The sequence below is a fragment of the Xiphophorus couchianus genome, chromosome 21, assembly GCF_001444195.1.
Source record: "Xiphophorus couchianus chromosome 21, X_couchianus-1.0, whole genome shotgun sequence".
Taxonomy (NCBI): Eukaryota; Metazoa; Chordata; class Actinopteri; order Cyprinodontiformes; family Poeciliidae; genus Xiphophorus; species Xiphophorus couchianus.
Genome location: NC_040248.1, coordinates 17,194,227 through 17,208,311, shown reverse-complemented (window position 1 = coordinate 17,208,311; position 14,085 = coordinate 17,194,227). Strand labels below are relative to the sequence as shown.

Below are 14,085 nucleotides of genomic sequence, written 5' to 3'. Positions count from 1 at the left end.
TTCTCTGCTGCCCACCTGTCCTGCTCATCGATTCACTCTTTCATACAGTGATCTATGGCTGCCGGCATTCTGCAGATGTGAGGATTCCTGAGGCTCCGGCTCGACAGCCTCATTCATTTGATCCAACAGAAATTCCTCCCTGTCCTCAGTCTGCAAATGGATGGAAATGAGAACAAGGGAGAAAGGGGGGAGAGAGCGAGAGCTTGTGCAGCTCGTACTGTGTTGGACTCCTTGGAAATGCATTAACAGTGACTGTAAATGGGGAAAACATAAAGGCTGGGAAGGGGGTTACCACTGCAGGAACTTTAAATCTAAACACATTAAAAGTACGCTAATTAATCCAACAAAGCCCAGAAAACGATTATAGATCCTCTCTATGCAATTAAATTGTATTATTTTAAGAGGTCTGGGCATGCTGTGAGAGCAGAAAAAAAAGAGTTTAATGAGTTCGAACTTCTGCAGATACTCAGCTACTGTTGAAGAGAAGAGAAAGAGTCCAACAATGATGCTCTGATAAACACAAAACTCCTGGAAATGTATCCTCACCTACTTTAGGGGGTCTCTGCACTTCGTTTCACTTCCCCTCCAAATGGATTTCCCTTACAGACTAATATATGAGAGGAATCTAGTCTGAGATCACATACACCCACACCTTTTTTCTTAGGGCGCTCTTGCAGCTTTATTTCAAAAACTGTACAGCTACTACACACATGAGTACTTAAACTGAACGCATATCTGTCGAAAAATACAATTGATATTTTCCCCAAACCTATTCTCCAAATCTTAAACATCGTTTGTGCAGAGAAATAAAAAGTAAAACCAGAGTCAGCATAAGACTAAGCTGCTGCAGGTTAACCCAAGATGGTGACATAAGAACTAGGGCATGAAAGTGACTCAGACGACTTGTCCTTCCACCGATGCCTCACACTGCTACTGAACCGAGGCGAACTTCAAGCCCTCAGATCCCATGGTCCCTCTATCAGTAAAGCTGGTTGGCCGCACCTGACAAATAGAAGGCAACCCAATTAGCTGAAGGGTGCCACAAAAAAAAGGGGGACCTACTTGTAAGGCGGCCTGATCCGCTTTATTATGAATGAGATGCGAGTCAGGAAGCCTGGTCAGCATGGCAACGCACAGACAACATGTGGTAGCTGGACGTCATTGTCATTTGTGACCAATCAGCTGATAAGACCTCAAGTCACCTCGAGTTACAAGGGATCACATGTGTGTTAATAGTTCATGGTGAGTCAGGGGCATGAGTGCGGTCTCAGGTCAGGACGAAGTGACATCAGGGGAAAGATCATATGACGTCTTCAGGCAGAAAAGCATTAAGTATGATACCTCAGTGTTGCTGTATTGCTGTGTGGCATAAAAGCACATTATAGAGTAATTTGCAGGTTCAAAAACCTAAATTAAAGGGGTGGTATTATGTATTTTCCAACAAAGCAGAGCCGTTTTTAATGAAGTAACTTTGTCCTCTTTAATTGTTATGAAAATGCTGCATATATGACTTTGACTTTATAATTTAACGCATTGCAATTGAGCCTCTGTCTCTCTAAGGAACTTTCCAAATATGTTGTCGATCAGGAATATCAGTAGAACATGATGTAAAGCGATTTTACATAATACTGCCCCTTTGAGGAAATGGTGACTAGAAATAATATTTGTCCATAAGGACACAGCACCCTGTTTTTTGTTACACTTACAATTATGAAAGTTTAAAGGCCCAACAAGAAATCGTTAAGTGACAATTTTTAGCTGAAGTGGTCACGACCGACAAGTCACTGGTGAAAAACAAGAAAATACATCCTATTTCTGATCAGTAAATTGACCTAAGCACTGTAAGGAAACACTAACAACACTCAACTGTATGCATATTGTAACAGAGTGAAGAATTTTAAGTATAATTATAATGTTTTCATGTCCACATTTCTTCGAGGATGCGGAAGAGTGGGAGAAAACATAACTTTTCCAGCAGAAAGGAAGGAAAGAAATTTATTACAGCGAACTATTCCTGTTTGGCCGGGAATCTTTGTCTTGGAACACCATGGATTCAGGAGTTTGTCAGCCCTTTTGGAAACTCAGAGTTAAGGTAATGGAACTTAATTCTCTAGGGAGAACCTAAACGGGTTTGTTAGTGCACCTGACACCAGCTGATGCATTACTCTTAGCAGCATGGTACAGCACCGACTACCAAGCGAGGTAGATACGCCGCCTGAAGGTTTCAAACTGCCAACAGTTTCCACCACAGGCTTGTACTAATCAGTCACGTTGAATACACCTACTGAAAGTCCCTCCACTTTTTTTATTCAGGTCATCTATTCAGTGATGGATTTCTGTCTATGCAGGAATGCTGACGGGAAGTAGTTAGCTCCCTGATAGGAGATAAATTCAGGTGGAAGACTTTGCGCTGAGTCTTTTTTATTCCTCTAAAATAGGTCAACCAATTACTCAAAGGTCTATTCGGCCATTACTGGTTAAGCACATTCAGTCATTTGATACATTAAGCATTCATCTAGCAGCGATATGACATTAAATGTCCAGCGATTCTGCTCCCCATTAACCTTCCTATCACACCACAGGTGGTAACGGGAAAAAAAAACAACAAAAAAAGCTCCTCTGTTTGTCCGGTAACAGATTTGAGACGGAGCGCTGTGAAACAATGGTTTTGTTTTTTTCTTCCAGGCACAGGTGAACGGTCGCAACGTGATCCCCCGTCCTCCAGGGGTTGCTCCGCCGCCTCTGACCGGCCTGAATTATTTATCCGGTACACGCCAGACCGCTGGAGAGTGTGCCAGGGTCGTCAAGGCAACCGCTGCCGGGTTTTTTTTGTTTTTTTTCTTGCCCACACCGATAAACTACAAACCCACACAGACACATGCATGCATTAATTCAAGCTGCTGTACTTAAATTCATACTATGGAATTTCAACAGAAAAAAAAAAGACTTTTAATGAGACACAAACCGTGGTGTGGACCTCGTGGCCTCTGACGGGGTGTGATTATTGCAGAGGCTGAGCAGGGCATTGTTGCATCTTAAGCCCCGGGCGCCTACAGATTCACAAACACACACATTTGTTTTATGCATGCCATGTCTGCTATCTCGGTGGCCCCATTAGGATAAAAATGCCACAAAAATGTCACCCAAAAATGTCACGGTGTGATCATACATACTGAATAGCGACTCTACAGTCTTTGGAGATTTTAGGGGCCTAAAATAGAGATTAGAACCTTGTGGCCAATCTCTAGAGCTGAGAATGTTTTGATTTCGCTAAGGGAATATTAATAAAGATAAAAGATATAAGAACAGTCTTGAAGTTATTTTTTTGTTTTGTTTTTTTGCTGTTAATGTTATTCCACCTTGATCTTTGACAACCGGATTGCAAAACAAAGCTACAATGATTGCAATGTTGACATTCTAAGCTTTCGCTTTCCCTATGTTAGTTGTTAGCATTAATAAATTAGCAATCTCTGTTTTCTCTTTTCTAGAGAAAGTTTGCTTTCTAATCCTGACAATAACTGTGAAGCAACCCAAACATTGCAAACATTTAAAGATCCAGGATATTCCATGACAAAGATTGAAGTACAAACAAATATGAGCTCTGGTCGGCTTTGCTGTTATCGGCAGTCTTGCTCTCTCCCGCTTTCTCACTGCCTGATTAAATCAAAGTGATGCATCAACAGTAAGGGTGGGAATCTTTAGACATTTAGTGTTTCAAATTCGTAAGGCTGACAGGCAACTAAATCTACATCTATTATGCAGACCAATTTATTTTAGTTAGCCATGCTTTGCATGGGTAGCTAAATTTAAATTCATTTTAGTAATCTCTTATTCCTCCGGTACATTCTTTTATAGTTTATTTATAATTACAGACAAGGGTCTCACAGTGATTGCTGATGTTTGGTGCATACATGAAGTTAGTTGTGCTGCATCACAAAACATGCAGCTGTTTTTACAAAGATCTGCAGGCATTTTTAAACTATTTCACCTTCATTTAAAGATCTCAGGATTTTTTGTATCCTGAACATGAAAGCCCTGGTTCGCAAGTACTAAATAAATCATTTGTCACAAAACTTGCACGAAACAAAATTCGCTACCCCTGTTCTATTTTAAGGAAAACTTTGACATCACTGCTTGATAATCCCGTAAGGTCACAGATAGATTTAGCTGGTTTTTTTCTTCATCTATCGTAATATTTGTAATACTGTCTCTCATGTTTGTTTCAAAATAGTCCAGCTTAGTTTTTCACAGCATGCATAGGGTGTGCCATCTTGACCAGAGGATGATGGTTGCATTACTTGTTCAATCATCTCCCAGTTACTCTGTCGTGTTACACTGAAGCACTTCAGAGGTCTGCTTGTTGCATCACTTAATATTTGAATATAAATTAACATCAACATAATGGAGTAATCAGTCCATAGTACAATATTAGCTTACATTTCTGTATTTCTTTGACATCACTGAGACTGAAAGTAGCTAACTGGGATTTGGACAAAAGACGGAGTTTCCAACTGGACAGTCATCTGTCGAGGCCAATAAAGCAAAAGAAACTGTACTGGTCACCATCATTGTTGGTGCATCTCCAACTTACAGCAACGTGAAAAAAACAGTCAAATAATTCTCGACTAAGGCAAGGCATCAACTTGACGGTTTTATGACGACTGTTGTAGTTATTAAATTTGAAGTTATGGAAAGAACAGCTTGCAACAGTTCACCATGACTCATAAAACGCTGCGTGTAAAAGAATCCGCACACTCTCACACTTGTGCTTTAGTATTTCTTCCAGAGGCTAAATTTATAGCCCCGCATAGGACGTGGGGCGTCCTATGCGGCAATGCGTAACATTGCGATCATCAGTCACATTTAAGATTTAACGCCCCGGCAAGCTGTGACCAAAGACATGTCTCGGAAGAGGAGAGAACGTCTGTTCACCCACAGAAAGGAGGACATGAAAGAATACATAACAGTAACAAGTGCTGAGGAGTGTCAGGTTGGTGCGCGCATGTGCTGAGGAATGTTTTAGGTCAGTGAAGGTGTTGTTGTATTTGTATCTGGGTGAACAGACTGACACAGACACCCCAGTGGTCCAGAAATCTGCTATCCTACCAAAGCCAAATGACGCAATCCATATGAGTGCTCAAAGACGAGACACGCCGATAAAAATACACCAATACGTGAGCCTACGAGTTCTCAGACACTGGCAGTTAAGCGCCTTCCTATATTCTGCACTGTCTGTGTGGAGAAATATAGCTAAAGGCAAACGACAGCAGCAAACTAATGTATTTACTTTGTTTAAGATGAGAAAATCCAAGAATATAACTTCATGCAAATAAAAAGCCCGGTTGCATTTGTGATTGATGGGACACAAAGGCAAACCTAATCGCTTTTACATTAACTGCCTTGGGAGTGAGAGCCCCAGCTGCACAGGAAGTGATGCATTTTCAATTTTGGGCTATTTTGCTGAATTGTGTAGAGTAGATAAGTAGTTAATACCAATGCCGATAACCACCGTGCCGCAGGGAGGGAACGAAACATTCAAACTTCATTAACAGAAAGTTCAAGGGAAAACACACTGGAGCACAAAAGTACACTGACCGACTGCCAAGCAATTTCTGGGAAATGGCACAGCAAAAACGCACAGCGGGCGAGCACCTATCATTAAAAATAGCATGCGAGATCCATTAGCCCAGTTATCTGTTTTAGGTAGTTATAATCCAGTCTGAATTAAAGCGTCTAGTGACCTGCAGGACTGCTGCGGCTGCACGCAGGCAAGTGAACTCGCCCACCCTTCCAACCGACACATGCTCGAGACATTAAGAGGAAATCCCCAGAAGCTGGAGAACCCACACGCATTTTAAAGACACTCACACACGCGCGTGCTGCTTCACATTAGTCGCTTTCGAACGTTCAGGTGCCACTTCAGAGGCTGAACATGCCGACTGGGAAGACAAGCTGAGACGGTGATGAAAATGCTGCCATTTCTCACGTGATGTCCACAGCCCCGTGTCGCGCACCACAAAGACTCCCAAAAGCAAAGTGTTTGTCAGGATATTTCCAGCTTGTAAAAGTACAATGTGTTTAATAGACACAGCTTTGACAGATATCCCAGCCAAAGTCATAACAAGTAAATACGCCAATCATTTTTATACTAAGCCTTCAATAATATATAGCTGTGTCTAAAATGTGCAAGCTCACTCATTTACTTGTTGTTCTTTCTTTTATTAGTTCACTAAAATTCATTGTCAACATCTTTTATGAAGCTTACTACTTACTGTAGGATGGTGTTATGTTGGGTAGCAACACCTGACTACAAATTTAATTCACTTTGTTATCAAGTAATGCATTTTTCATAACTCAAGCATGTATAATAATATGTACTGATTTTAAGAGTCTTAAATTTAATGAATACATTTGCAGAAACTCTGGAATTAGTAGCACAATAAAATAAAAAATATATCATCTGACCATGTAACAAGGTTTCCCCCAGAGAACTGGCTAAGCTCGGTGGTTGGGCGCTAGGGCTGTCGAGTTAAAAAAGGGGAAATTTGAAAATATCACTTGATAATTATATGTTATTGAAAGAGTGGACCTATTAATACCTGAATACCAACTAGAAAGCTTTAAAAAATACTAACATTTTTAAAATATATTTTTAAAATGAGCAGTGCTTAGCCTGGTGGGGACACAAGTAAAGCCTTGTGACTCGCCAGGCTTATAATACACTGGGGGGAAACCCTGATGTAACTACCTATGTGTTTGTTCCTATTTCCATTACGGCTTTAAATACTCTTGAAAACGCCTCAACTCTCAGGTATAATTGAACTTAGTGATGTATTATTATTATTATTATTATTATTATTATCTGAGGATTGTATTATACTCTGTTTGTTTTTTTATACAACTTATCTACATTTGGGTTAATTGACACTCATGAAATGGGGCAGATTATGACTCATGATCAAAATGACAATTCTTACATCTCTAGTTCAGGTAAACTATATTTACTGAAATGTAATGATTCCATTCTGTAGATTATTAGTAAAGAAAATTACTTTCAATTTGTCAAAATAGCTACAAAATAATCCACCTGAAGATACAAATCAGTATATAGATGGTGCAAAAGCTCCTGTAGCAGACAGCTCCCGTTTTTGCATATGGGACTAAAACTGAAAATGTCCAACATAGAGAAAAAAAACAAGGCCAGGATTATGACCTGTTTTTTTTTTTTTCAAAGAAAAGTCATCAGTCAATGTTTTCCTCTCTTTTAGACTCAAAAAGACAACTAACAAAGCCACTTACTGAAGATTTTAATTCACCCAATAACTGAAAGGTTTGTCTCAACAGAGCGGACACCTCAGCATTATCTCATTTTGTGTTGTGTTTCGCCCATCTGGGACGTTTTCATGGAAACGATCTTCGAGATTTACATGGAGAAAACGATTACCAGCGACTCATGAGCAAAGTTTACCTGAACCATAAATTCACTCATGCATTCATCTGAGACAAGATGTGTCAACAGATGGGAGAACAATTTTGCACTCTCTTTGTTGTACAGCAGATTATCTCTGACTAAGCAACTCCGCTCAGTCTCTGGTGAGCACAGAGGCATGACTCAAGCGCTTAATGTTAGTCAGAGCACAGCACTGCACCTGATGCCTCTGTGAGTAGAATCAAGCCGGTGCGATGCTCAGGAGGCTTTGACATGTCTACAATGTGTTCCTTGAGCAATGCTTCATCAGCAAGACAAACAAAAGACGAATCTAGGTGGATCAAATGTGAATAAATCTTAATTGTACAAATAACTGAATTAGTAAAGCTGTGAATTATGTTTCTTTTCTGTAAGCAAATGTAGGCTACACATTAACTAATTTACCTTGATTTAATAAGGAAAACCAAGGACTTAAAGAAATGAATGGTATCAAAAACTGCAAAAGAAATGTGTCTAAAAGTTTTAATCTTAATCCAGAGAAACGAGTGGAGTGAGCAGTTTTCTCCAGCTGTGTACACTTGCCCTTCCCCCACCCGTTGCTTAGCTACATTTTAGCATCAAGATGCACAGAGAAATTATCTCATAGTTTCAAGTCCATCCTCTCTCGGGAACATGTTGGCAAATTAGCAAAGTACCAAAATGACCCGCATCCATCTTCAAACAATACCAGACTGAACGTTTTACTGTAAATTAGCTTCGTTTTATTCTTTTGAGATTTCAACGTCTGCCAAAAATGACATGCAGGATTTAGAAATGCTAGCAGACTAAATGAAAGGGTCTATTTTCTTTATGAATAAATCACAAAAAGACTGATGTCTGCAGTGACTAACCATGCTAACTGCTAATACAAGATGCTAATGTCAAACAATGTAAATGATATACTAACAATGTTTTACCTTTCTTTGACGATAAGTAAAACAACATTTTTAAACAACTGCTTGCTCACACTGTGAAATTGTCTCCTTGTCTATAAATTAATATGATTAATATTAATCAATGTTTACAGGAGGGCCATAATTTAATGTCACTTTATTGTAATTGTCAAAGAGAAGTTGGGATTAGCTGTCAGTAGGAAAGCACCAATATTAATATCTGACAATAACATTGTTGTTATGGCTAATATCTAATATTAAATGACTCTATATACAGTATATCTATATCTATGTACAGGTTGACCACACCACTTGCATTGCTTCTCTGATTCAGTTAAACACCTCATAATCCTGTGCTGCATCACTAACACTGATTGAAGAAATACTCACATGACCAACCAAAACCCTTCCTCCCCCCAAAACGCATAAAATAAATAGCAACAAGACGGAAATAAACATTGGTTGTTAAAATCAGTCCAGTTTTACTTATTGGACCAATACCAATATGCTAAAAAAAAACAGGCTAACATGAAGCCCTTAAAATCTGTATGGGCAGGTCAGAAACTGGTCACAGAAATCTAATGGGTCCAACTCAACATGAAACAATAATACAAGAATGTCATACTATCCTTTCCCATTTTAGTTGGTTGCTATGCCAACTGAAATTGCAAAAACGAAACCCTAACTTAAATGGACCGTCTACTAGCATTGGTTGTTACATCACATTTTCAAAGTTCTTCAAGGGGGAAACAATTGGATAACCAGCAGCTCATAACGATTCAAAGCACAGACGGACAGAGATATAGTGTTAATTTAAGTGTTAGAAGTTGGTACAAATTACCATTTTATCACTCCCTGGCAAGCTGCATGTGCTGTAAAATGTAATCCAAGGGAAGAGAAAAGGGGAAAGCAATGAGAGGAGTGTGGCATTCTACATTAATTAGTCCACAAAGCTGTCATTGAAGCTGCCACTCAAAGAGGTAATGTTTTCTAAAAGACAGCAGCCTGCCCAGCGATTACAGGGCAGTGGCAAGATGAACTTAAACCACTCCTGTTATTTGGAGGAAATACTCACCTCTGCCTGCACTATTACCCTCTACAACCTGTGCTAGAGGCAGACACGTCTATCCTCGCCGTCATAACAAGTGCAGAAAGCGGCTCCGGTGAAACTAGCTGAGTTTCCACCATTTTCCTTTTTTTTTCTTGTTTGTTTACAAGCCTCCAGACGGACAGGAAGAGAAATCATTCCTAACTACTTGAAGCTAAACTCTGCAAAAATGCATTAAAATAATGAGACAATGCATAATGCGAATGCACAAATCAAGCTTTTGTTTGCCAAACACCTAATTCCAGTTTACTGTATGTTAGCATATTGAAAAAAAGTGTAATTCATATCTAAATGAGAAATTAGCAGAATTATATAACAAGAGGCCCAGATTGGTCAGTGAAGAATATGTTACTTTTCTGATGCATTCCTGGATGAAAAATCAAATGTTTATTAGAATCAGGAGGGAGGGATTCACAGGTAGATTACTTTTACGCTGGAGTATTATTTACTTAAAGCACCTTATTGTTCTATTAAATTATAAAGAAAATATGCATGCAGATGCTTTACATGTATAGAAAATAAATCATATTATAATATCATCCATAATTCCCTAATTGGCTCTGATTCAAGTAGGAAATTATGGTGCATCTCCAATTTTCATGCTCTGATTTTGCCAGATTGTAGCTTGTTTATTTTTGTGTCGTTTTTTTTTTCTTTTTGAGCCAATGTTAAAAAAATGTCTTCACACCCGAAATCCCCAAGGTGGCAGATAATGAACTTTACATGTCCGCTAGTGTGTTGTCGTTTGTTTTTTTTGAGATGGGACAGAAAGGAGTTTAAAAAAAAAAACACCAACAAGAGAAGGTCCACATGTGTGGAAGCTTTGCATCATGTTGTGATGTCAGGAAGCTCAGGGATATCAAACTACTGAAACCGTATTTATTCAACAGGGCAGCATAAATACTCCGACAGACACGTGCTCAGCGGTTTCTTTACAAGACGCAATCAGTGTCGTTCAGTTTCGGGATAGTCTTGCTTGTTCGCTCGCAGAAACACAGAGTTCTCAAATATCTTCCTTTGTTCATATGGAAACACATAGCTCCTTTGTCTCTGACTAGATGCATAATTCACAAGGACATACGCACGCTCAAGTCATACGGGGGCTGTACACTGCTTTGCTATATGTTTGAGATTTCTAAGCAACAAGTCGCAGAATCATGGCCGTGTTCCCACCAAAGCATTTCAAGGATGCGAAGGCTTGTTGGAGGACAATAAAATTCGAAGAGGATGGCAGAGTAGAAGAGAATGCTCTAAACCACCACAACCATGTTAATGTGAAAATGACACTTTTTACTACATTGTGAATTGTGTTGTGCAGTGAAGAAATTTGGGTTAAATATCACAGAAAAAGACGACTTTTTCTCCTTCAACATAAGACAGAGAAATCTCTGTCAAACAGCAGCTCAGTCCAAAATCAGTTTCCAAGAATTATGAACAACTCTCGTTCCAAATGAAGCCTGAATCTGTTGCCAAAGAGAGCTGGTTCACAAAGCTTGTGGACATGTGACCGCGAAGCTCCAATGGCCTTCGGTAAACAACATGCCCGGACGATCTCGTTTGGTGTTCAGATGATCGATGAGATGATTTACTCTTAAAAAGTTGGATGTGAAGCGGGCAGATCAGGCTTTCTCCTAAAATCTCATGGAAGTGCCCTTTGCTTTAGTCTCCAGAGATCTCTTTCTGCTGAGCACATATAGTGGGAGGCTGAAAAAACACAAACATCTGGCATCCATCCAGCTCAAACATTTGCTCCAGTGACCTTTGTGAGGTCTTTGCTGATGTTGAAATCGCTAAGTTGTGCATCTTTCACATGAGGCCGGTCAGAATGGGAGTTTCCATTCTTGAACATGACATGAACCACCAAGATATCTCAAAGTGAACAGGTTTTTGTCTTGAATGATCTTTCTGTAAAGATCAATACCTCTTAGGCTGTATGAGAAGTAGGGTTTTATCTTGTACATATGTTGCTGATTTCATTATTCTCTTCTCTTACAGCATGTGGGAGTTGCACTAGTTCTACTCTAAAGTATGGCAATCTATTTAACCCCTAAACAAAGAGTGCTGAATGCACTAACTAGGACAAATCCTTCTTTATATTCAGCTGACAAAGACTTAAAAGTGGTGAGCAAAGTACAGTACACCGTCCTCATCATAAGCAGTGATGTATGCGATGATGACAACGTGCAAAGGCAGTGCTGTAGGTTCTGCAGGCGAGCTCATATGTTGCCACTTAAATTTTACATGTGCAGGAAATGTCACAGTAGCTCCGTTTTACAGCCTATTGTGCTTCCTTTTCACACAGCTCACTTGTAGCAATTACAAAGCCAAAGTGACAAAACATCCAGCTGGCTTTTTACAATGCGTTAAAATTGAAATGTTTGACACGAAGGAGACGCGTTCAGTTAAAACAGAGATGCAACAATTCTTCCCTCTTGCTGCTCAAATAAGTGAATGCAGTGATTTATTTATTATGCTTTTGATTTTTGATGAACAGGAGGAAAAATGTAGAATAGCTCTAGAAGCTCCAGAGTTCTCAGGACATTGGACATTTGGACATTTCTGCAATTCTGCTTTAAATAGAATAACACAAGCACAGCAAGCTGGTAATTTGTACATTTGGCGGTCCGCTCAGATCGCCAGCCTGCAGCCCGCTGCTTTACAGACATGTCACTTGTCGTTTGTAGTGTTAAAACAGCCTTACTTTATAAAAGTGATGGGTGGGGCTCGTTGTGTTTTCACAACACTACCGTCTGTGTTTGTGGCAACAACAAAATCCTTCCAAACACCCACAGTCTTCTTGTCTTCCTTGTAAAAGATGGGAGGCAGAAGCTGCCTTCTTTCAGCCAGCCGAGTGGCAATGTGCAGGGGGGCAAGCAGTTAGAGAAAAAAATCCCATCAGTTTTTGATGGGAGTTCAGATTTGTTAGAAGGGAAACTATTGGAAGGTAAGGGTTGTGAAAAGACAATGTAACTTCTATAGCCTCTTGTACCTTGATATGGGTAACTGACACGTGCCTGCTTTCACATCGATGTACACTAAAGAGATAAATCTGGTGATTACATCATATACAAATGAAAAACACATCATAACAAAGAAAGGATACGACAGAAAATATTTGCTAGCATCAAATTATAACTTTCTAAATCCTTGGCATACCTAAATACCAGCAACCTATCAATACCTTGTCTAGTAAAAGATGCCATGTTTAACCTGTGGCGTTTACGTGGGTTGCTTTATTTCATTTTATCTCGTGCACATGAGGGGCATTGTGTATTAATGAACATGTTGAACAACACAACGCAACAGCAGCCAAGGTTTCTCTTAGCCTTTCTTCTATCGTTTATTTTCTTGGGAGTTTTTTTTATGCCTATACACATAGAGGGCGATTTGATAAAGTAGAGCTAAAAACCAGTTGGGCTTTTCACAAAGACGCTGTTGTTGTTATTGTGGGAACAGGAGCTACACTCCGCCTGTAATACTTTTTTTGTTTGCTGTTGTTATAGGGATAATACAGCCGCACAAAGGAGCAGGCGCGTTTCTTCGTAGGTAGAGATGCTTTTTTTTTTTTTTTTCCTTTTTTTAAAATATATATATATATATATATATATATATAAACAGATACCGGTCCAGTTCTTACCTCCACGCTGAACGGCTGCTCCTCTCCGTTCACGGCACATAAAATCCACAGCAACAACTGCAAGCATAACGTCCCCATACAGCGACTATTAAGACATCTCCTGCTGCGGAGAGCCAATAAACCCATAGTGAAGCCCGTCGTTGTTGTTGTAGCTCTCTGTCCGTGCGCAGCTTTATTCACAGTCTATGCACACACACACACGCGCGTGCGGCAGCAAATCCTAGACGTTTAGTAGCAACATCGCGGGTGTCTCCTTGCTTTTCTTCTCTTAGCGGGGCTGAAATTAAAGCTGGAGGAGATGTTTGAGATGAGAGAGAGAGAGAGAAACGGGAGAAGAAGCGGATGCGTGCGGCGCGCTCTCCTCCTCCTCTTCCTCGGCTGCGTTTCTTTTTCTTCTTCTTCTTCTTCTTTTTTTTTTTCAGGGAGGAGGTTTTCCCCCGGAGGAGCGGTCACCTGTCAGCAGCCTCCCGGTGCAGCGGTCCCCGGGTCGGTCCTCCGTCGCAGCGGCCGTTGTTCCAGGCGGACGCGACCAGCTCGTTCTCTGTAGGCGCGCGGCATAGCTGCCCGTTTTCAACTGCGAGTCCAATCGATTGCGCATGTGCGCACTGGCACCACTCCGCTAGCCCTCCCTCTCCATCCCTTCTCCAGCCAGTCTCCAATAAAAACAACTCGCATCCCGGCAGCTCTCTTTGCCATGTTTGACACAAGCTGAACACTTGCAGCTTCCCCCCAGTTTCTACTGTATTCCATTTGAATGTAAATAAACACTTCACCTCACAATACTTAGTGGAGTTTCGGTTTGTGTCTTTTCCCCCCCAGATGACAAGAACCATTGTTATAATTGTTGTACTAACAAAATAAATACATAAATAAAACACTGCCGCTACTTTAAAAATGCACAAAAAATGTACTTATTCTTTACTGCACATACAACGAGGTATGTAAAACTCTACAGTGGGTCCTAAGAAATAATTGTTGC

The 14,085-nt window shown here is 40.2% G+C and overlaps 1 protein-coding gene across 2 annotated transcripts in view; it reads right to left on the bottom strand.

Moving 5' to 3' along the window:
- mmp16a (matrix metallopeptidase 16a (membrane-inserted)) overlaps positions 1 to 13,232 on the bottom strand; it is an 82,556-nt gene extending 69,324 nt beyond the window's left edge. For both annotated transcript variants that reach the window (XM_028005060.1, XM_028005061.1), the window contains exon 1: positions 13,107 to 13,232. In XM_028005060.1, the coding sequence (XP_027860861.1) occupies positions 13,107 to 13,232 (126 nt within the window). The remainder of the gene's footprint in view (positions 1 to 13,106) is intronic.
- Between the last annotated feature and the right edge of the window lie 853 nt (positions 13,233 to 14,085).